Source organism: Danio rerio, chromosome 25, assembly GCF_049306965.1.
Source record: "Danio rerio strain Tuebingen ecotype United States chromosome 25, GRCz12tu, whole genome shotgun sequence".
NCBI classification, from domain to species: Eukaryota; Metazoa; Chordata; class Actinopteri; order Cypriniformes; family Danionidae; genus Danio; species Danio rerio.
In genome coordinates, this window is record NC_133200.1 from 31,238,987 (window position 1) to 31,264,289 (window position 25,303).

At 38.3% G+C, this 25,303-nt stretch overlaps 1 protein-coding gene across 4 annotated transcripts in view; it reads left to right on the forward strand.

Moving 5' to 3' along the window:
• The first annotated feature begins 3,847 nt into the window (after window positions 1-3,847).
• Window positions 3,848-25,303, forward strand: part of amn1 (antagonist of mitotic exit network 1 homolog (S. cerevisiae)) — a 41,011-nt gene continuing 19,555 nt past the window's right edge. For 3 of the 4 annotated variants that reach the window (XR_012399966.1, XM_073942314.1, XM_002666880.8), the window contains exons 1-2: window positions 3,848-3,931; window positions 20,595-25,244. Coding sequence is in view for 1 of the 4 variants with exons in the window: in XM_002666880.8 (XP_002666926.5) it covers window positions 20,654-25,244 (4,591 nt within the window). In the remaining 3 variants the exon portion in view is untranslated. The remainder of the gene's footprint in view (window positions 3,932-20,594; window positions 25,245-25,303) is intronic. The other variant, XM_073942315.1, reaches the window with a different exon arrangement.

A 25,303-nucleotide genomic window follows, 5' to 3' on the forward strand; every position in this document is an offset into this window, starting at 1 on the left:
AAACATGTAGCTAGCTTACAAATTTAGCTGAAATTGAGTCAAACTAACTCAATTGCTGTTGTTTTGTTTCTGCGTGTGAATTGTATTACACCAATTCGTTTACGCATTGACATACGCTCATATCAGTCTTACTCTAATTTAAAAAAAGTTTCATGTTCGCTAATGTTTTAAACACGTATTTAACATACCTCTTCATTGGGTTGCGTTTGGTCTGGTGTGATGATAAAGTTCTTATACTGCTTCTCTCTACTGGACACATCAGAAACAATAGGGGTGTAAAACTGCCTCGACCGTAGATCTGCCTGAATCCAAATCTGCAGTTTCCCCCTCCTCGCTGGACCAGCTGGGAGAACTTTGGCTGACCTCACTGCTCAGCTTACACAACTCTCAGTGCATGATTACGTAGGCACACTATGCATGTATGACTATAATACTGAAAAAATCTTGATTCATGTTTTTTTAATATATATTTGGAATGATTATAAATTTGTTTGCCTAAGACACAAACTCTTTGTTTAACCGACAAGCAGGATTTTTGAACTTATGATTTAACCAGGGACGAGGCAGTGGCGCAGTAGGTAGTGCTGTCGCCTCACAGCAAGAAGGTCGCTGGGTCGCTGGTTCGAACCTCGGCTCAGTTGGTGTTTCTGTGTGGAGTTTGCATGTTCTCCCTGCCTTCGCGTTTCCTCCGGGTGCTCCGGTTTCCCCCACAGTTCAAAGACATGTGGGACAGGTGAATTGGGTAGGCTAAATTGTCCGTAGTGTATGAGTGTGTGTGTGAATGTGTGTGTGGATGTTTCCCAAAGATTGCTGCTGGAAGGTTGCGGCTGGAAGGGCATCCGCTGCGTAAAAACTTACTGGGTAAGTTGGCGGTTCATTCCGCTGTGGCGACCCCGGATTAATAAAGGGACTAAGCCGACAAGAAAATGAATGAATGAATGATTTAACCAGAGCTGGTCTTTAATCTGTAATCTGTTCTTACCTACTATGTGTATGAGCACAATACTATGTGTAAATCCCTAGTTATGCATGAGGGGTATGCAGTACCTATGTGTATATGAGCATATTCCTAGACTATATCTAGCCGAGGGGTATAAAAAGCTGAAACATACAGAACAGATTTGCGCTTCTGACTTCTCTATACTGTATGTCGTTGGTACTTTACTTTATCCTCAACAGAGGATAAAGGATTTTGTTTTCTGATTTTGTATTTTGTTTATTCTAATTTTTCACTGAATTTTATTTTATTAACAAAAGTATATTTTATTAATTATCTTTACTGGAGTGGACACATAGGCTTCATTCACAGAACCCATCAAGTTACCTTGTGTGCTAAAGTATGAATCCGATTCATTCCTTGAACAACTTTACAAAAGATGGTCCTAAACTCTGGCTAAAATATATAGCCAAGAGAGATTCTGTTTTTTATTTAATTAGGCTTTTAGATAAAGATAATTCAGCACAGTATGAATGTTTCCCAGTACTGAGTTGCAGCTAGAAGGGCATTCACTGTGTAAAACATGGTGGATAAGTTGGCAGTTCATTCTGCTGTGGTGACCACAGATGGATAAAGTAACTACGCTGAAGGAAACGGGCGATGCAGTGGCGCAGTAGGTAGTGCTGTCGCCTCACAGCAAGAAGGTCGCTGGTTCGCCTCAGCTGGGTCAGTTGGCGTTTCTGTGTGGAGTTTGCATGTTCTCCCCTCTGTTCGCGTGGGTTTCCTCCGGGTGCTGTGGTTTCCGCCACAGTCCAAAGACATGCGGTACAGGTGAATTTTGTTGACTAAATTGTCCGTAGTGTATGAATGTGAATGAGTGTGTATGGATGATTCCCAGAGATGGGTTGTAACTGGAAGGGCATCCGCTGCGTAAAACTGGATAAGTTGGTGGAATGAATGAATAAATGAATGAAGACCTTGTATCACTGTAAACTAAACATATGTTAAGAAGTCACTTTTTGAAACTTTTAAGGGTAAACATTGTTTGAAGAAAAATAAATATTCTATGATGCAATTCAAAAAGCATAAACAATTAAAACATTTACAAAATATGGAAAACTGCTAATTTCTGCATATATTTTACAGTGTACACTGCTACAGTGCAGTGTTGGGGAATATATTAACTCACTTCAAAAGTAACTAAAAGTGTTGCTTAGCTACTTTTTAAGGAAAGTATTGTGAAAGTGTGTGTTAAGTTCATTTTTTTAAGAACAGTGAATAGGCTTAAAAAATATTTTTAACCTAACACTCAACGTCAACAGAAATGAACTTGTAGTTGGATCCTTGAAAATGCATGTTAATACCATGGACTGAGCTGAGCTGTTGTGATCGAGTCATTGAAAGGAACCAGGGAACATTTATTACGATTGATAACAGTGAGAGTTTCAGGCTCCCTGGTGAGAGGTGTCTTTCGTCCTGCTGAGAGCAGATGGCTGAGTCTGAGTAACATTACACCTCAAAGGCCCCGTTTCCCAGAGCTTCTTACCCCTTCCCAGTCAAACTGTCTGATGGGACAGTTCACACTTTTACATGTTTAATTATTTATTTTTTAAAAAATCTAAATTAATAATAATAATAATAATAATAAAAAAATTAAAACTAATACATAAAAGGTAAAACATTATATATATATATATATATATATATATATATATATATATATATATATATATATATATATATATATATATATATATATATATATATATATATATATATATATATATATATATATATATATATAATATTACTTTGGGTATATACTGCTGAGTCAGTTGGCATTTCTGTGTTGAGTTTGCATGTTCTCCTTGTATTTGGTTTCCCCCACAATCCAAAAAACATGCGCTACAGGTGAATTGAATAAACTAAATTGGCCGTAGTGAATGTGAGTGTGTGTTTCCCAGTGTTGGGTTGGAGCTGGAAGGGCAAATAATTTTTTTTCTTTTATATATATATATATATATATATATATATATATAATTTTTTTACTTTTTTTTGGTTGCTTCAAAAGATTGAAAAGAGCTTGAGGGTAAGTATCATTGACGTGTAAGTATCATTGAATATTTCTTTATATATACTATTATAAATTTCATGTCCTCTCAATTAAAAATCTAATAAATCCTACTTTATGGCATGATTATAGTTTCTTATGACTGTAGAGATTCTTATTAGAAGCAATATGAATGTATTCAACTAAATAAACAAAAGGTCTTAGCTGTTATTTGATAATAAACATTTTATTAGAATATGGTGAATCAATTTTATCATAACTCATATTATTAGTTGATTCTTGATAAGTTCACAGAGAAGATGATGGGACAATTAAAACAATATTTAAAAAAATAGTAAATGTATATAATATTTAATTATTAATTTTAATGGGGGAAATGGGTTAAACAAATTAAACTTTGAAGAATCTTAAAAAAAATACATAAAAATTATAATAAAATCTAAAAAAAAATATTACTTAACTAAATATTACATTGTTTTCTGGTTATAAATATTAATAATTTTAGGCTTATATACATAAAGTTATATTTCAGGGCTCTTCATCTTTGACCGCATACCTGTTATTACCTTTTCTCTCTATTACGTTGCCAGATCCTCGCAAATATAGCGAAAAATCGATCACTATTGTACTGAAGAAACTACACAACACAGCAAAATAGTAATATGAAATCAATGACAAACGTTTTTTAATAAAAATATTAAAATATATTTTATTTAAGCATGATGATAAAAACAAAACTGTAACTTTAGTACCGACTTCAGATTTTCAAGCGGACTTGGCAACATGAGCTATCTTCCGCCCCACGATGATAAAAACTCATGTGGAGCTTGTTGAACGTTATTACTAGCTAGCTTGATAGCAAAGAGCTGCAGATTCCTATACATTCCTAGTAAACAGAGGAGCATTTCATTAACGAGTGTACAGTAAGTAAACTGTTTCTTCCGTTCGTGAACTTGTTGTGAACTTGTGAACTTGTTCCGTTCGCTGTTTCATTCCTTGAGTTGATGTTTTTGCAGCTTGTTCGAAAATTGTATGTTACGGAATGTTTGTTTTTTTGTCAATAAGTTTAACCTCCGTCGGAGAACCAGGCAAGCCTGGTCATTTAAAACAACGTTTTAAAACTTTTTCGACTAGAAATGGCACACTTGATAAAATGGTTTCAATGCTTTTGAAAGCGACCGTTTCCTGTAATTTTATGGTTTCGTTTTGATCTTCAGCTTTTTGTTCATTCGATAAGTGGAAAAACGTAGAGCGTGTGATGGGTTGATCAACGCATCACTGTTTACGTTAAACACCACGGTTATATTATAGGTAATGTTGTAAAAAGATACCTGTAAAGTTACCACAAAGGTTTAACTATAGTTCATTCATTTACTGAAAGTGATGAATCTTTTGGTTATTTTGGCTGTATTAATGCCATTTTTTTAATTTAAAAATTCTGATATTTAAACATTTTTATTTATGTTCCTTAATCTACTAGACTTGAAATACGCTCGTTTTTCGGATGTTTTAGAACTTCCTATTCAGTTACTTATGGGAGAAATTACTAGAAACAATAAACGGCCAAACTAGGCTACTTGCTCTACAAACAAGTATGTGCATGACTGTACAGACAAAGCAGGATAATATTAATATCACAAAATCTGTGTACATACATATCCTATAAATCATATGAGAGCATTTGCTATATGGAAAAAGTAACTTTTTTTTTAAATAGAAAAACATTAGTGACATTATTTAAAGTAGGATTCCTCTGATTTACCCTGTAGGGCCAATGCTCTGCAGAGTTTGGCTCTAACCCTGATCAAACAATTTTACCTGTGCCTTTAATAAAAAAAATAATAAATAAAAAGAATAGTTATTTCTTTTTTTTTCTCTCAAATGATCCTAAAAACATTAGCTGTGTTTCCATCTAAAAATTCGAATTAAATGTATGCGTAAAACTGGAATATGGCATGAAAGACTTGCGAATATAGAAGCGTTTCCATCCGAGTCAAAGCGAACAAAATCGTCGCTTCCTGAATAACTGGTGCCAAGATATCAAAAGTAAAAATGGAATTTACTGCAGTAGGAGAAACTGCCTGACTTTTTAAAATTTATTTAATAAATCAGAAGTCAATGCTGACACTCAATTAAAGTTGTGGCGTTTGAAGTCGTTTGATGCGAAGCACAGACACTCTTGACAGTCCTGTGGGTATTTAATAATATAATAACACTAATACTGAAATGGTTAATGTGTTTTAGAATGGCCAAAACAACATTTCAGATGTTTTACTATGTGCTCAGTTTGCTGGTTTGTAAATTAACACAAATTTTTATCATCACATGATCTCTTATAACATTTATGTGCATACAGTAATTTTTTTTCAGTAAAAGCGTTTCCATCGTAGTTTATGCACATCTTATTGAATAAAAAGTTTATCCTACTCCGTTATGTGCTTACTAGGGCTGCAACTAACAATTATTTTAATAATCAAATAATCTGTCGATTATTATTTTTATTAATCGGATAAAAAAGGCATTCATTTCCAACCCTTTATTCAAAAAAGCTCATCCCTGAGCTGTCATAATAATAAAATAAAAAACTAACTAGTTTTGTCCTGTTTTCAATCCAAATATCTAAATGTTTTTAAGTAAAGATACATGCTAGACTCATGAAATAGCTTAAGAAATCACTTAACCTCAAAATTAAGTGATTGTTAGCTTAAAACAAGCAAAATTGTTTGCCAATGGGGTAAGAAAAATTATCTTAATAAGATATAATCTCAAACAGAAGTTTTCAGCATCACTTTATTTTCTCTTGCCATTTTTCTTGTCTGGTCTTGATGGAAGATGTTTTAGATATTTAAAGTGGAAACGAGACAAAATGTCTAGGAAAGAAACGTTTTCTGCAGTGCAGCTATACATGACTACAGATGTCAAAAAGATGGATCCAAAAAAGGCAAGTGAATAAAAATGTGTCTTTAGTCTTGCAATGCAAAGTAACTCTACTACCGCTGCTTTACTGCTGTTATTAACTCTTTCACTGCCGTGTTTAAAAGATTCTCTCTGGCCCGGGAGTCAGTTTTTTTTTTTAGAACATTCACCCTTAATGTTTTCGTGGCGACACATCATGTTTGTCCCTTGACACACCGCAGCCACAACAGTGATGTATGACGGATGTATCCCTTTTATTTAATTTTTTTCGGTTTTAATTTAACATATTCACATGCTTGCTCTCCATGTCATCAACTACCTGATATTCCAATTCACGATCACTTACACATTTATGTGATCTATAACGTGAGATGGACGTCTCCATGTTTACTTGCGGCCGCTGGCTCGTTCATAAAAGCAGAACACGCAGGATTCAGCAATTCTGCAAGTAAGTGGCTGGTGAACTTAGAGAAGCGTAGATTCAACTTTATATTTACTTTTACTATCTGTAATGTGTATCTGAGGAATAAAACACATCGACAAATTATATTTGAACGGATTGTTATACTTCCTTGTGTGTTTTACAAACTCTAAATGTCTTGTTTTACTAGTACTTGTGTGTATTTACATATCTAAAACATAAGTGAAGTATTAGGTGATTAAAACGCTGCATAATTGTGAAAATATGACGCGTCTTTCAGCGGAGTTAAGTTGGTTTTGTTTTCGAAAAGAAAAACTGAAAAAAAAAAAGAAGCACTTTTCTGACGGTCCCTTACTGAGAGCTCTCCTCAGCGCAAGCTCTCTGGCTCAAAGCATATTGCGACTGCTTAAACGGTATTAAAAATATTAAAAAATATCGAGCAAAAAATAAAAAAGACAGCTGTGAAACATAACTTCTTTGTCTTTTTGTAGAAAACACAGTTTTGATCTTTTCAGGGTAAGAGCTTTTTGAGTTATTGCCGTCTATCACTGAGTGTGTCAGGAATACCGAAAACAAAACTTAACCCCGCTGCCTTTCTCTGGCTCAGTGCCAGACACAAAACGCCAGCACCAGGGACTTTATGGTTCTCACTTCAAAACAGAACAAAAGTAGGCTTCTGTAGTGATTCTTCCGCATCATCCCTGTCTTCTTGAGGCACTGAACTTTGTATTAGTGCGCGAGAGACGGAGAGAGGCCTTGTTCAGTCCGCTACGCACTGAGCTAAAGTGTTTTTTTTTGTGTTTTTTTTAATCAAACGTCTCCGTGTCGCGCGACACAATGAAATTCGTTGCCAACGCTTTTAGTAATCGATTTTTATTGGTTTAATTGATTTGTTGTTGCAGCCCTAGTGCCTACATTTTGAAAATGCTTGTCTTGGTGTTTCCATCAGCCGATTTTTGATTTGCATGTCCAAAATGCGAATAAAAAATAGGTAGGTAGAAACAGCTAATGATTAGCAAGCTCAGATGTGTTTGTTTGCGGTTAAGGCTAATTTATACTTCTGCGTCAAGCGAATGTTTATGCTCCGGCACAGCCTTTGCTTGGTTGCACAGCCCTCACCATTTTATTTTAAATCAAATTGTGTTTACCTTTTGATTAAAATTGTTGCACGTCTGCCGGTTCCTGCCTCAAACTGAGCGAGTTTAAGCACTTGTACATAAAGGATAGCGTTTAGAAAAACAAAACACCTGGAAAGAAACTTAGCACAGAGGAACATAACCTCACTGCCTGCTAGCGTTTTGTACTTGCTATTGCAGAGCAACACAAACAATGCACAGAAGTTTAAATGGCAACACGCAAGGCATGCACCGGGGGTCACGCTAATTACTCAACACAGAAGTATAAATCAGGCTTTAGAGCTAAATTCTGCAGGAAAGTAAATCTTGTAAGCTGGATTTGAGAATCCCTGACGTAAGGCTTAAAGGACCATGAAACTCCCCATTTCAGCAGGGTGTTTTCACACCTCTAGTTTGGAAAAAGTCAGGAAAGTGGGCGTGTTTAGGTTGGAGTGTCGGGGGAGGGAAAAGGGGAAGGAATTGAACAAAAATGGAAGTTTCCATTTGTAAAACCAAACACACACAGGGGAGAAAGACAGTGACTATGTCTAAAGAGTGGAGTGTTTAATACCGCATGTCGTATAAGAGAAAAAACCTCTGCATTTCTCTGTAACTCAGAAACACTCGGAAAGCCGTGTGTGTGTAGACAATCCTGTCACAAAATGCGGTGAAAATTAAACACGACAGTCGGCTAAAGTTTGATGGCAGTCTTTACATGTTTATACTCTGAGAGCAGCTCTTACAGCAGAAGTCCATAATATTGTTGTGATATTAACATAAATTAAGTAACGTAAAAATCATTTTGACCTAAGGTCTGTCTTTAAACATTGAAATAGTATTGCTGACGATACGAACTATAACTTTGCCATCTAAATGAACAAAGAAAGAGCACTGATCGCACACATTTATCTGTAGAGACAGGACAATCAACACATACTGGAGCTGCGTCTTTTTTTAAAGGAGACGAGCAGCAAATCCGGATTTCCAGATGCAAAAAGGTCTCGAGTAAAGAATGTTCTGTACAAACGTATTTCTGTCGCGTGCACTGATCCACATGCGAGTCCGTTGTGCTCTCATAGCTGAAAAATGAATACAAGACCTTTGTTGCAGCACGTTATAAAAGCAGCACTGACGACCCGTATCTCCAAACAATTCTTATTCTTTTCCCACTTCTTTTGCACGTGTCGTCTCTCTGCCGTCTGAACACTGTTTTTCAGTACAGTCTTTGAAGCTAGCATGCATATCAATGAAGTTGCACCCCATACACAATAGAGCGCGCTGATTGGTTTGAACCAAGTCTTACTCATGAATTAACGCTGCACACTCAGAGACGTAATACAGTACTCCCAGGTACAGACGTCCAGTCTACATGCTGGAATACATACTAAGATCTAATGGCCGTGACGCAGCTTCAAAAATTAGTTTCAAACCGGAAGTACGAATTTGCTCAAAATAACGCAAAAACGACCAATTTTCACTTTTTAGTGAAATGTGTCCTAATAGTGTTTTTAGCAGCGTGGGACACGTATACGACTGTCAACAGCTTAAAAAATGTGTTTTGGTGTTTTGTGACTCTTTAAAATTCTGAAACCTTACACTTAGATGGATATGATCAGGGCACATCATGTTCCAAATTATCATTGTGTTATCATTGAGCCAACACTTACAATGGTGTTGGTGTCTTTCGTTTGAAGTGCAGTGGACATCAGAAGGTTTTGAGGGGGAGGGGGCTGTGAGGAGTGAACTGATAAGGACAGAAATGCCCTAATCTCTGTTCTGTTAACAGCTGGCTTTTAGATAAGTTTTTTGTTAATCTTCTGTGAAGTAGGCATCAGTAAATTCACGTGTTAATGGATAAACCATTTGACATTATTTACATTTGAAAACTTCAGTGGTAGTCCAACACGTTTGAGTAGTAGGTGATTTCAAAATCTAAATTTCCTTCCTTTTTTTGCATCAAGCCCCTATAAACATACAACAGAAGAAAATCATCACTGTGTCTGTCACTCAGTACTTCCTGCCGCCTTGCTACTTCAGCAGTGAGCGATCCTAGGCTTTAAACAATATAGAAAATGAAAGTAAAGCTTATCATCAATCATCTTTTCTTCATATACATCGTAGCTTCTACATTGCTAAATTAGATTATGTTTTAGCACATGACACAACACTGCAGCATGTGATTTTTATGTTCATAAGATTGCACAAAGTTTCTGTTTTCGAAACGGTTTTTATCCATCACGTCATGATTGGGATGACCATATGTAAAATGATCATATTACATGCTCTCTTTGTGCAAACAAATTGTAATGCAGAGAGTGTTCACAGAGCTATTGTGAACATCCTTCCTGAAATGTTATTTATAAATATAAGAAATATAAAAGTGTTGTGCTGTCACAGTCTTTGCTCTCCCATTATTTTCATTTGGATACTTTCTATATTGCAATAGTGGTACTTCTGAAAGGAGGTGTATTTTTACTTAATATTTTTAAAGAGCCCCTATTTTACATTAAAAAAGGTCATATTTTAATTTTAGGGGTCTCCAACAACAGGCTGGTATGCGTGCAAGGTCAAAAAACACTTTCATTGTCTTATAATCTGCATTTGTTTTGACTTAATTATCCCAGCGATTCATTTGTTCCCAACCCCCTCCTTAGCGCGAAGCTAATCTGTGCTGTTTTGGTCCGATGACCCAGTCTGTTGCGATTTGGTCGACAGCGTTCAGCACGAGGCGGAGAGAAAAGGCCACCATGGCTATGAAATAGCAGCCAGAGGGCATATGAGAGCCCAACTCAGAAATGGAATAAATGAATGCAGTTAAACATCAGAATATTGCTCTACTGTTAAACCTTACCCCAAGCAATAACAACACGCATTCAGTATTAATCCACACAGTGGCAAAAATGTTAACTAAATGTTAAAGGCAAACAGCAGAGGATGGCCAGCTCAGAAAGGCATTTAAATCGGTTAAAGAAGGAACGCGCATCGTGTTTTTAAAGGTTCAGGACAACCTGGAGAACTTTTTTTTGTATATTAACAGATGTGTGTGTGTTGAGCATCAGTTAAGACAATGTTGGCACCTGTCAGCTTTAATTGTGGGGAAAACTGGATCATTTTGAGCTTTTGTCAGCTAATTTCAGCTTCTGGGTTTAAAATGATTTTTGGGGCGGGATCAAATTCGGCGACGTATTGCAGAACTGCAAGTGCAATGATGATGCGTCGGTTTCTCATTATTATTCATAGCGGAGTTTTCTCATCCTATGAGAAGAGCCAGCTGCTTAATCATTCTTGAGAGCACGTGCTTTCTGAAGGCAAGGCAGACCTGCCAGTTTCAAGCAAGCTGTGAGACACAGACCCACGGCACGCAGTAGCCGTTCATGAAAGCTCGTATGTGTTTGTTTCCATGATCCACGGGGTTTGTTGCATGTTTTTTCCCCGCAATCCTGTCAGGGCCGATCATATAGCAAAGCTGTGTGTGTGCTGCAAGCATTTTTGTCTGGAGAGCAGTGCGAGAATTGAAGAATGGCGGACGTAGACTTTTATCAGGAGTTCGTTCACATTCAGACACATAAATAGGCAGGTCAGGAGACCTGAATGCAGACTCAGTGCAGCAGATCTATAATTTAGACCCGGGGATCGAGGGAGAATCCTCATTTATAGTGTTTACATGAACACACTTATCTTTATAATGATATATATTGTGGTTATGTGTATATGAAATTACGAATAACAAAATGTAGCAGGGCATTAAATTACTGTTTATTTCTTTGCATTTTAACTTTGTGAACTATAAACTCATGCCTCTCCTCACGGTTTGTCTCATTTTGTGAGCTAACTGTCAACAACAGTTGTTCGCTCCCCTTCTCCCCTGCTGGCCACGCCCACTCCTACCCTATGCTCACGGAGCTCCACGCCCATTAATCATGCATCTTTTGAAAAAATTCTGAAGTAGACTTTAACCGAAAGTGGGGGGTGTCATGGCCCTTTAATGTGATTTTGGACGTGATATGTGAATAGCCCCATACAGATTTAATCTGAGACATACAGTACAATGACTGATCTATAAAAGATACGAGATTACAAGCCATGCTAAACGATTACAAGTTACAACACACAATTAAACATATTTTGCAAACTACAGAAAACCCTTTATTCCCTTTAGCAAGGGCAAAATAGAGAGAGGGCGTCGGCAACATCTCCTCACTTTCGTCTGTGATAATCCCACGCGCGCGTGCATATTTGGAGATGTATTGTATCGACGTCAGTGCGATCCAACAAAAGATCTGAACCCAACTCCATTTGTTTATTTGACTACGAGTCAAATATTTCGCTAAAGAATCAGTAGTTTTAAACATGCTGCACTTTTAGATTTAAAGGGCCATGAAACCCCCTCGTTTTAGCAGGGTGTTTTCACACCTCTACTTTGGAAAAAGTCAGAAAAGTGGGCGTGTCCAGCTCTGTTTAGGGGGGAGTGTCGGAGGAACTAAAGTGGGAGGGTGTGGGAGTGTCTATTTGGGCACGCGTGAGTTTCAGTCAAAATACACACAGGAGAAAGTGATGGTGTTTAACCTACATGGACATCTGTAGTCAAATTATTTGCCAAATTATTAAATGTTGGACTTTAACTGCAGTTTGGCTCTTTCATTCAGGGAATTCATTCATGCCCCTCGCGACAAATGAGATATTTGATTCGAGGAACTGCTCTAAGCGTGTATTTTTCATGCAATGTTTGATACCGCACGGCGAATGAGAGAAAAAAAAAACTCTGCATTTTCCGGAAACTTAGATGCACACGGCAGGTAGCGTCAGAAAGCCGCGTGTGTTATTCCGGTCACAAAATGCGGTGCTAACATGTTTACACTCAGTGCAATAGTTAACTTAATTCGATACGAACAAACTGAATAAACCAAGAGCACTGGACGCTCACTTACCAAATCTGTAGACACAGGACAATCACCAGCAACTAGAGCCGCGTCTTTATGAAGAGAATACTACAAGCGAATCCGGATCTCAGCGTTTGCAGATGAGAACAGCTCTCAGGTAAACAATAATCCTCCTTAGACACGTAAGTTATTGTTGTCGAGCGTCGCGTACACTGTTAATCCACACGTGACTCCAGATGAGCTCTCACAGAGAGAAAATGAAAACGAAACTTAATGGCAGCCAACTATAAAAGCAACACTTCCCGCTTGTTTTGCCAACTCTCTGTGTTTTGCGTCTCTGTGGTGTAAACACGGTGACACTAAAGAATATTAATGAAGTTGCACAATAGAGCGCGCTGATTGGTTTGAACCAAGCCTTACTCATGCATTAATGCATCACACTGTAAGACGTTATAAGACTCACTCTGGTACAGACGCCCAGTCTGCACGCTGGAATACAACGCTATTATGTCATGACCGTGACGCAGCTTCAAAAATTCGTTTCAAACAGCAAGTATGAAATTGCTTGAAATAACGCAAAAACAACCAATTTACACTTTTTAGTGAAATATAGGTGTCCTAATAGTGTTTTTAGCAGTGTGGGACACATATACGACTGTCAACAGCTCAAAAAATGTGTTTTGGTGTTTCGTGACCCTTTAAACCTCAGCTGGATGTTTTCATTTCCTTAGAGCTGTGTTACACACTGCATGGAAGCTTATTTTCAAAAACCCATGTAATGAGGTCATGTGGGTGAGGGAACATAATAGAGTGCCTTACCCTGTGCCAAAAAAAAGGTGATAACTTTAGTCTAAGCAACTAGGGCTGCACGGTTTATTCGAAATCGAATCGCATTCACAATTTGAAACGTTGCAATTAGTTAATCGCAAGAGGTGTTGATATGAAATGTATATGAATTATTTAATTTCCTTCACACCAGAGCAAATGTGTGACTGCCGTCTGTGTGTGACCGTCTTAAGTCTGATTTATACTTTCGTGTGAAGCGCACGCGTATGCTCCAGTGCAGCCATTGCAATGTTGCATAGCCCTCGGTGTGGCTGACGCTGATGTTGATGCACACCTCTTAAAAAAATGTAACTACACATCGCAACAATGCGCAACACAAGCTCTGTGATTGGTCGGCTTGGTAACGCTAAGAAGTTCGACCAAGAGACGTGCAAACTTGTTGAAGTGAGTGTTTAGAAGTGTAGAGTCTCGTGAAGGAGCTCTAGATGGAAACGGTTGTTTTTTTGTTTACCTTATGAATAATGTTGTTGCATATCTGCTGCTTTCTGTCTCTAAATGAGCGAGTTATAGCTACTTGTACATTTAAGGTAGTATTCAGAAAAAAACGAAACCCCAGCGAAGAAACTCAACACAGAGGAACATAACCTACTGCCAGTTAGCTCTTCGAAAGTGTTATTGCAGAGCAACACACACAGAATGCAGAAGTATAAATGCAAGGCAGGTTTATATCAGTATAAATCAGTCTTTACTAGCCAATTGAGTAAGCACACTTTTGTTCTGCCCAATCAGAATTCCACAACTGAACTTTGCGGAATGCCCCTAATAAAAAAAAAAAAAAAGAAAAAGAAAACAAACATGAAAGTGTGGACAAGTGGGATAATTGCGTCTGCTGCTTCAGAAACATTAACAGACAAATTAATATCAAAGAAAAACAGCATTGATAACATGACAATATTTTGATATCAAAGTCACAGATGCAGAATGAAAACAGGTCATTTTTTTTTAAAGCTGTTGCAGAATTTTTGCCACGATTATTGAGCTGAAGCTTGACTACAAAATCAAATTGCAATATCTGTCAAAAAAAATCACAATTGGGTAACTTCTCCAAATTGTACAGCCCTATATGCAACCTTAAAATATTTTTGAGAGCATTTTTGTGAGTACACAAGATCAGCTAATCCATTAGCGGATTGCATGCTTGTCAGCTTATATGTTTAAGTGTGACGTCACACGAAGCGGCTCCTGGGTTCAAGCGCTCTATCAAACTGCACGAGGAGACTCAACAAATCGCAATAATAAATGTCTACAAGGTGATGTACGACTTTCAAAAATCTCAATTTAAAGTGATTAAATTGTTTTATAAGTTGTTAAAATATTGGTGTCTGTGATAAAGCAGGTCTAGAGACTGTTGTACACCATGTATTTGATATAAAATTCACTTTAATGTGTGATTATGATTAAAAAGTAGTCATAAACAAACATTTTCTCAGTTCAAATAAGGAGTGGCTTGGAACCGGAAACCGTATTCCATGTCACGGCTTGACTGAATTGGATAGAGCAGGGGTGACAAACTCAGTTGCTGAAGGGCTGCAGCCCTACACAGTTTAGTTCCAACCCAACTTGTTTGTTGGTCAAACAAGCATAAAGGACTCAATTAGTATGAACAGGTGTGTTTAAGTAAAGTTGGAACTAAACTGTGCAAAGCTGTGGGCCTTTATAAACTCCCTTCACACCCGTGAGGGTGAACTAATGATCTTCTTGGCCAATCACAGTCATTTCTTTTGAGCAATATGGGCAACTAGTATTGTCTTTTTTTTGTTGTAATGCTCCAGTTCAAAAAGACATACGGCTGAACTCAATAGACCAGGGGTGACCAAAGTTGGTCCTGGGGTCTGTTCTTCGTATATAGATTATTCGGTTTGCTGAATTTGGTTATTGACAAATTGACACAATCCAGGATCGTTTCGTTCTTAAAAACTCATCTGAGAGTTGTTGTCATAGCACAGGAGTCACCAATCCTGGTCCTGGAGGGCCGGTGACCCTGCAGGGTTTAGCTCCAACTTGCCTCAACAGACCTGCCTGGGTGCTTCAAGTATACCTAGTAAGACCTTGATTAGCTTGTTCGGCGTGTTTGATTAGGGTTGGAGTGAAAATCTGCAGGACACCGGCCCTACAGGAACAAGTTTATTGATCACTGTCATAGCAACAGATCTGGTAGCTCAAACCTGCTCAGGAGCAGGCTCCTTTCATAAAAACAGAATTTAGATCGGGTCAGTTCAAGCAAAGATAATACTAAAAGTATGTACTTCTGATATTTTCTTACAGTAGTAGTTATACACTTGTAAAAATATTAAATATAATTTAACTCTAACTTTTAACTAAAGTTAAAAAATATATATTAACAACTTTTACAATCTGTATATCATAATAAGTACAAAGAATGCCACCTGGTGGTTCAAAGAGAATTTATTGATATGGACTTTTTAGACCATAGCAGAAAGCGTGAGCACCCGTTACTATGGTTATTTAAGGTGAGGTACAGAACAAGATAGTCACTAGCCTAGTTTGTCAGCTAAAATGGGAAAGTGCCAAGGAATCCGAATTGCGTTTGGGTCAAGCCTGTGCCAGGAAATGACTGTGACGCCTACTGCTGTTGATGCCGGAAATTTTTTCAAGCTAACGTTAGAGACAATGGGTGTTACGGCCCTGGACTCTCATATGGGGGTTGCCAAACACACCGCGTGCAGTACTGCTTGTCAGCATCAACCACCTATTGTGCAGTTCTGTGCACCGGAGAACTCTTCGGTTACTGAAACAGTTTTGTCAATCAGTAATGAAGAAATTTCTACATTAGAAGAATGACAGTTTCTTCTTTTTCCTGTTTTTCGGTGGTCAATAATAAAGTTTTTGATTCGTTACTGCCACCTCTCATTCTGGTTGGTGATGTCACCAAACAATCATTGGGCTGACATGAGAAACTTACTTGATTGATAGATAACTGAGGGATGGAGATATATATATATATATATATATATATATATATATATATATATATATATATATATATATATATATATATATATATATATATATATATATATATATATATATATGGAGAGAGAGAGAAAATGAGAGAGAGAGATAGTTTACTTCAGTAAAGGCTAAAGTATACTATTATTGGATTTTTTTTTTTTGCTGTTTTATAATATAGTTTGTTTCTGTTTAGTACAGCATACTATTTACAGTAAAAAACTGGACTGTATTATGTCTCATATGTTTCATTGACAGTTTTATTTATCACTAAGATATGATTGATTTAAGTTGGATTTTAACTTGCATGTAAGTTGCTTCGATTTAAAAATGAAAATTGTAAAAATAGCTTAGATGTAGCTATGCTACTTTTGCCAAGACGTTTTTAGCTTAGGTTGCTACATTTCCCAGAGGGTAGCTTTTAGTGTAGTTAAGCTACATTTTAAGTAGAGTAGCCAATAGCTTAGCTTACTACATTTTTCAAGTGACTTGCAACATCCTATCTTACTGTGGCTCAACACCAACTCTGCAGGCAGATGTGATGTGGGCCCTAAAACAATCTCTGAGCACCACTCTTACACATCGAATGAGAACATTACAGAGGTTTTCAAAACCATGTTTCCTGACTCTGAGGTTGCAGTTACATTCTTTTGCGCAAGCAAAAAACTTATTACTTAATTCAGATACTTTTATAACTAAAGAACTGACTGACCAGGTCAATAAGGTCAACGGGTTTATGGTCATGTTTGACTTTCAGTTGGACCTTTATATTCACTACTGGGTGGCCGACCACAGTGTTGCGTATGTATGAAATATAACTCATAATTGAAATAAAATGTTTTATTCAATTAAAGTAGCCCACTTGTACATAATAAGTACATAATTATTTTCTAGGGTTAAAACCTTATACAGATTTGACATTTTTCCCCTCATACTTCTGTCGGAATGGGTACAAAGTTGGCATTGAATTTCATTTAAAATGGTATTGAAAAGGTCTTAAAAAGCCTTGAATTTCATTTGGAGGATCCTGGGGGGGGGGGTACCCTGTCAACCTGTCGGCGGGTCAAAATCAGGCTAAAATCATGCAGTCTTATCTCCGCATAAGGTAATTTAGAAATCATACAAACATGTTCAAATCATGATTTCAATAGGATTTGAATTAATTGCACAGCCCCATTCTATACCCCTCGTATTCTTCTGCTTCATGGCTGTGCTGCTTAGACCATCTTTGTAAGTTCATACAGCTGCTCCATGATGGATTCTTTAAGCATTGAAACTAACATTAATAATTTGTCCTTGGACAGTGTGATCCTTGTGGAAATTGGGCATTGTGATCCTGTGAATTTGGTTGCCTAAAACTTTTGACTCCTGTCTTCACTTAAACCACATTACTGTGCGTTAATGCCACCATTAGCAAGAGCGTCAAAATAGCCAAAAGTTATCCATTTTCAACAGAAGCCAGCGGCAAGCTCCAGCTAAAGTGGTGCAGTGCATTTTGGAGTATCAAGGGTTAGGGTTAGTTTGGCTATGTTGCAGTTTGGTGGCAACCTATCCAAATGCACAAGTCCTCGCTTTAGAGGGTCTTCAATAAACTTTGCTTTGCTTGGGAACTTATGTGGTTGGAACCAAAGCTCAGAAGTTGATTTATTGCTTTTTAGGATTCCTAATATGTGATTCAGGATCCACACAAATCATTGTTAATGTGAAGACTTCCAACCAGCTAAAATTTGAAGGGGCAGGATGAATCAGACCAAAGAAAACCCTGTTTCCAACCTTAAGGGGTGCTTTCACACCTGTACATTGATTGATTTATTTTATTTTTTTCCATAACTGGGATTACAATTATTTCACTTTGCTCTTGGTGCGGTTCGCTTTTACACTACAAAGTTTCTAAATGGACCAAAATGGCTAAAATAAGGGTGCTTTTACACTTGATTCAATGCCTGGACCGTACCCAAGTTCGATTGTCCCCCCCCTTGCCACCTTCTCAGTTGATTTTGGTTCACGCTGGTGAACCCCGGTACGCTTGCGTCATTGAGCTGCTGTTTTGTTTACGGCTGATGCAAGATAACAGTCATGAAAGCAAAGCCCAGAAATGGAAAGACGTTGCATCGCGGTCATTCTGCTTTTACTGAATCTTTTAGTTGTGGACCTACAGAAAGCGACTCTCGTCCATCTGCCACAAAAATATTATAAACATTCAGAACATCACACAGTGTCTGCAGAAGCTGTTTTTGGAGGAGATGAGCAGAAATGATCAGTTTGCCCTGGCTCAGTCCCGCTTGTCACCAACTTACTAAACATGACACCAGAGTTCGCATGAACCATACCCCAGACCACTTCTAACAGGCGGACTCTGGTACAGTTCACCGGTGTGCACCCATGTTCAGAAGACACATTCACACTAGCTAAACGTATTGTACTATGACATCAAGTGAACCCAGGTGCGGACCAAAAGTGCTTGTGTGAAAGCACCCTTAGTCACATGCAAGTAAACTCTCGTCACAGTGGTCAGAGTTCCACAGTTTATTTTTCAGAGTCCTGTTGAGCTGTCATGCGTCCTTTATTTTAATTTATGACTGAGCAATAAGACATTATAATCTAAAAGCTGTGCTCTTAATTTTGTATGGTGACACCCACAGACATGGACACCAAATACAAATCAGGGGTAAGCCTTTCTTATACATAGCCATTGGCTTCCACTCTGCAGATCACTTGCATGCCCCCATACTGAGTGTAACCCCAAACTAGAGGTCTGCATTCCCGGGAATACATTTTCGAACAAAGCGCCGGAGCAACTGGTTTAATTTTTGATGGGAGCGGGCGGTCTAACAATATCGCTCCCTCCCTCATGAGCGAGCTAGCATGCGTATGTATGTGTGTGAATGAGACAGCGGGATGCTGCGTTTAGCTTGTGTGCACGAATGCGTGTGTATATGTATGTATGTGTGTAAATGAGAGACAGAGCGTGATGCCCATGTGTGTGTGTCACTTGCTTGGTGCTTATGTGTGTGTGTGTTTATAGAGGCAGCTTGTTATAGGCTGTCTGGACTCTGTATAGCTGGCTGGTTTTCGGTTTTGTTCTCCCCCGACTCTTTAGCGGGAACGGGCGAGGCGGGTAGAAAATGGGGCGGGGCGGGCAGTGGGACAGCAAATGCTGAATATAAGCGGGAGCGGTCGAGTTCGGGCTAAAACTTGGCGGGAGGGAGTGGGATTCAAAATTTAGCCCCGAGCAGATCTTTACCCCATATTTTTCTTCACCAAACGTGACTGAAGGTCACTACAAGGTTCAAATAGGCATTTTGCACTATTTGTGATGATTCAGATATAACAGAGGATACATCAGAAAAATCTACCCTCTGCCACTTTTCCAAATGATCAATTTGTTGAGATAACAACTGGGATCGAAAACAAGACTGTTTTTATTAGGTAGTGTAGTACCTTAAAAACAGCATGAGAGCTGAGTAGTATGTCCGGATTTATAGAATTTAAAAAAACAGTATGTGTGAATTACCCAGATAATCTACTACGTTTGGCGAAATTCTGTAGCGTATCCCATGACATCATGTGACAGGATTCATGAATGGGAGTGAAGCGGCATAACTGATGCGAGTAGGTCGCGTGTGGGGATGTAGTACGTCCGAGCTCCATTTACACTATTTTGTTTGCCCTAACTGTGGCAGGCTCATCCAAAACAATATTCAACACGAAATCTTGTTCACTTCACATTGCGCTGTCAATGCCAATTTAAAGCCCTCCCCCAATTTTAAGGATTTACACAAGAGGTTTCTTTGTTAGTAATTTTACTAGTTTTCTTTCTGTTAGCTTAATCAAGAAGTCTAGGTCTGGTGACTCTTAAATGAGTAGATCTTTGTGACCATACAATAGCCATTTGTGTACAAATTAATGATGAACTAAGCACGAGGCAGATTTATAGATTCCCTTTAGACATCCGTTACCACTTCCTCTGCACAGCAAAGAAGCGTTCTTCTTTGGTGACTTTGCTTTTTGGGTTCTCTGATCAAAATGGCTCTTGGTCAAGGTAATTCGGATCACTGTTGTCAACTAATTTGTACAAAGTTAGTTTGGGTTTGTACGCAGGCAAGTTTCATTTATGCAGATTTCAGAGTTTTATGATTTTCAAAGTAGTCCTGTCACAGATGTTTTCGCACTGCATGACTATCTGGGCCGGCTACTATAATGCTTATCAGCTTTATTCTGCATAAACTACCATCTGGATGTACTTTTTCAATATGTTTTAATTAGTTAAGGGACAAAGTTTGGCAACTTCAATGTCTTACTAAATTTCTAACAAAGTCTGATGTTGCTTGAGTTGGACTTTTTAACAAGTAGATAAATAGCCCAGGATCCATTCGAAAAATGTATTAATCTCATATGATTTGTTTGCCAATTTCAAATATTGTTGATCTTTTTCCAGGCATGTGATGATTCCGCCCCCTACATTCAGTCTGGAGATACAAGCGAACATTCAGTAGCATGCAAGCTAACTCCAAACAATCAGGACAACTGCAAAAGTTTACACCAGGAGATGGGACACCTAAAATTATACGCCAAAACATCTACCAGCAATGTGTATCAACTAATTCTGCAAAATCCTCATATCCAGGACAAACCACCCCTGAAAATCACCTAACAAAGGTCACCATCCAGCAAGCAAACCGTGAACAGAATTTGACTAGTAGCATTCAGGCAAAGCGTGCACAAGAAAATAAGTTTCATCCAATATATACATTGCCTACAGGAATTCAGGACTCTCAGATTATTCTATGGAATGTGCCTTCTAACTGCCAAATATTTGTACCTGTCCAAAACCTAAATCTCCCAGTTGCTCCCACGGATAATCCTCCTAGTGGTTCACATTGTGCCTTTAAATCAAATAGCAGTTTGTATGTGCAACAGAAAACTACCTCCTTGGCAGCTGGCCCAAATATTTCACCACAGGTTAAAGCAAAACCAATAGACACCATAAGTCGTAATGAAGCTAGAAGAGATGTAAACACTATTAACTTGAACAACAGGCAGCAACATGCAAATGCTCCTAATTTGACACCAGGATCATCGAAAACGAGGTTAAGCTTGCCATCTGATCTGAAATACAAGCCAACAGAAAATGCATCTCAAAGTAATTCGTTTAGTGGCTGCTATAACCAGGTAATGGTTCCTGAGAAGGCAACCCATGCTAATGTGCAAGCACTTTCTACGTGTGTACAGAATACTTGGGCACAGAGAGCTATTGCGGTTGTCACACCATTATCTCCAATAGGAACCACCCCTGTTGATGCTACGGACGAATCTGCTAATATTAAAATAAACGCAAGGTCTGTGCAAGATGATGTACAACATCTACCAAATGTTCCACATACTCTGGAGGCTTGCACAAATCTTAGGGATCAAACAGAAAATAAAAATGAACCAACAAGTGAGAATCAACAACCAAAATCAGCAGAGCCCAGGCTGAATGGTGGATGTGGAGCCGAAAGTCCTGTTATAACTGCCAAATCAGTCGTCCAGAGCCACTTTGCAAGTTTGCCGAAGCTTAAACGTGTGGAAGCAGATCCAGAGAAATCCAATTCAGCTCCGATGCAAACTGAGCCAAGTAAAAATATAAATACCTGCACAATCACAAATAACAAAACCGGTGAAGCGGAAACTATTCCTTTTATTAAATGGCCATTAGATCGGTTGCATACCTTAACAAACATGATGCAGCAAATTGAAAATTCGCAACAAAAGAATGTCCACAAAAATGATGCTGGGAAGGAAATCCTAAAGCTTTACTGGAATGGGGATTATCGCAAGTTTTTGGAGGCTGTCCAGACTGGCATATATGAAAATGTAATGGAAGAGGTTTTTCTTTACTGTTCTATGAAAGAGCCTGTGATATTGAGGCAAATTAAAAGTGATGCACGCAACAGAGTTATCAAGGATTTTCAGACTTTAAACCACAACGAAGAGCCACCGAAAACGACATACAAATCATCTTGGTTGAACCTTAATGAAAACGTTGACGACATTGACAAGGAATGTGGATATTCTTGGTTCTATAGGTCTTGTCAAAATTTTACAGAACCGACTCAAAACTATACAACGACGACATCAAGCGAATTTCAAGAAGCTGCTGAAATGCCATCTCCTCCTAGGTTTAAACCAACAGCGGTGGAGAACAAAGTTTTAGAAGAAGCAACAAGAGACAAAAAGACGACTCCTGAAAACTTGTCTGTTGTTTATAATGGCCAATCTCCTTCCGCGTTGACCATTAACTCATCACCAAAACATAACGGTATGGTTACAGTAAAAAACAAAAGTCAAACCAATATTACAAATACTCTGGAGGATGTGACTACCGGTGTGAAGGATTCAGATCAGCAAGATGTCCTGAATGGAATGTCCAGTTCTGAGAATCAATGTTGTAATGATGCTAAAGCCAACCATCTTGTGTTACCAAAATATACCAACCAAAGTGACTGCACAACCTCCCCAAAGCTCAATCGTGAGTTTGCCTTCACCCCGGAGGAAAATTCAGCATCTGCACTTCAAAGCGCATTGCTTCCAGTCACACCTTTAGCTGAACATAATCAGCATACGGTGGAAATGAGGAAAGACGTCGGAGATCAGACATTATCAGACAAAACTTTGGACAGTGAAAGTCTTTGCAAAAAATCTACACCTATGACTGACAATTGCGCAGTGAAGCCTAATGTGGATCATAAACAAGTTATTTCCCAACCAAATACTACAACACCACTGAATGGTTTAGCAAATCTGGTGAGGATAATCAAAAAACGTCAAGAATTATTAAAGTGTCAGAACCTGTCTGGAAAAAACAGCAGTTTAAAAAGAAAGCATCAACCATCGTCACCACCAAGATTGAATGGAAGTTTATGTAATACTGCTGGAGCCAAAAGTCCTGTTTCTCCTAATGGTACATCAGCCCAAAGTGACTGCACAAATCCACTGGCACTTAGTCCTGAGGCTGAAGTACAGTGGAAGTCTGTGCCATTAACTTCAGTGCAAAAAGGTTCTAGTCAAATTTTAATGAACAGTGACTGTGGGACGCATGACACCATTTCAAAACCTGGTCAAGAATCTTCTGTAACCACAAACGAAGAAGAGATCGTTGAGATGGACACTTCAGCTCCTCTTAAGATTAAAGTTCTTCCTCGTGAAATGGCGCAACAATACTTTGAACAAAACATGACTACACCACCAAATAAGACTGATGATAACTACTCCCAAAAGTGCAGTATGTTTATAGAACAAACTACCAGTGAATCAAATACTGTACATCCACTCGACGGCACAAGTCCAGACAATGAGGTGGACAGTTCAGCTTCTTTTATGATTAACGTTCTCCCTCATGAAGTGGCTAAGCAATGCTTTGCTGGTGAATTCATGGAAAATGAAGTCATTTCTTCTGCTTTAGAGAAAAAGTCCTGTCTGTTAAATTCAATCCAATACACAACAACTACTAAAGGACAAATAAGCATGCCGAGGTTGGAAGAGATGGACAAGTGCTCATCCAAAGGTACTGTGGTTTCAGAACAAACTAATGGTCTTGGTGAGGCCATGGCAGGCCTGGATGGCAATCTTTCTAAAGGAACCAAAAGGCCAGTGTTGACTGGATCAATGAACCGAAGTTGCAATGAAAGTCCACCTAAACTTTATCCAGTAATCACAGAACCATGTAAAATTCTAAATGAATCCACTGTCGAAATGCCTGTTCTTGACTGTATGCTTAAGGAAGAGAGTGTTGGATGTAAGACTGATCAAATATATAGTGATGGACTTAACATGGACACAAACGAAGAGATTAACAAGATTGATGCTTTAGACTCCATTCAGATCAGTGTTCTTTCTCATGAAGCGGCTGAACTTTGGTTTGCCGGTGAGGTGGAAAATAAGGATTTGAACAATGACACTGGAGTTCATATTTCCACTAAGGACCAGGATGAATGTCAAGATCTGGAGTTAAATGAAGTAGTCGTCCTAGAAGATGTGAAACCAAAGAGGAGTTCAGGTAAAGAGGAGTTGGATTCTTTCTGTTGTCTTGCTAAATGGTTCCAAACATTAGACTTTGATAATGGCTCATTGTGCATGTGCCATAAAAAATCTGAGTTGAGTGAAAAAGGAAGTAAACCCATTCACGACTCCAGTTTAGATGTACAAACTAATGAAGTAGAGGAATGTGGAATAGAGATTATTTCTGATACCACAGAGGATTCCGATACCACAGAAGATTCTGAAATGGAGTGTTTTGAAATCCAAGAGGATTCTGAAACCAAAGAAGATGATATTCCAAAAGATCCTACCATGGACAGGACAGAGAATAAAGATGTTTCAAGATCTGAAGAGGCTTGTGCGGAAGAGACTGAAACTTTAGAGCAGACAAGAGATGGATCGCCTTTAAAATGTGCAGCAAATGCAACCCTGAATCATAATGAGATTGAGCAAGATGCCCAAGTTGCTGATTTTAAGATAAAGACCAGTAGCGTATTTCTCGCACTATTTGGGTCATCCTCTGGAACAAAAAAAGAAGTTATGCCAACTAAAAGATATAAAGGGATAGAAAATTGTGAAGACCCTCCAGAAACTCTTCAAATCACTTTAACATCTAATGAGAACATTAAAGTGCAAAGAAAGTCCCGTAGATGCAAATCGGTGGAATCAGAAGCTGGTGTGGATGAAAATGTGCCCTTCAAAAACATGTCAAGGTGTGAAAACTTGCCATCAAATCCTATTTCTGAACTCTCCAAAAATGCAATTTCACCAACATCAATCAGAAAAATGTTAAATCCAAATGCCAATGGAAAATTTCAATATAAGAAGCGAAAGAGACAAAATAAGTGTACAACGCAACAAATGTCAATGAATAAATTTGTCATCAGAGGAAAGACCGGGGTATCCAATCTACCGCATCCACTTGCAAATGTACTGAAAAGTAAATATGAGTTGGGGAATCCTGCTTTGATGCCATTGGAGGGAACTGCACTGGAATTTAAAGTATTGCCGGAGTCTTTTAACTTTCAAGATGGAGCTGAACTCGAAATGTCATTAAGTACACAAAATGGTAACTGCTTAGAATTTAAGCCTCTATCTACACATTCTGTGCATAAGGGTATCTAATGT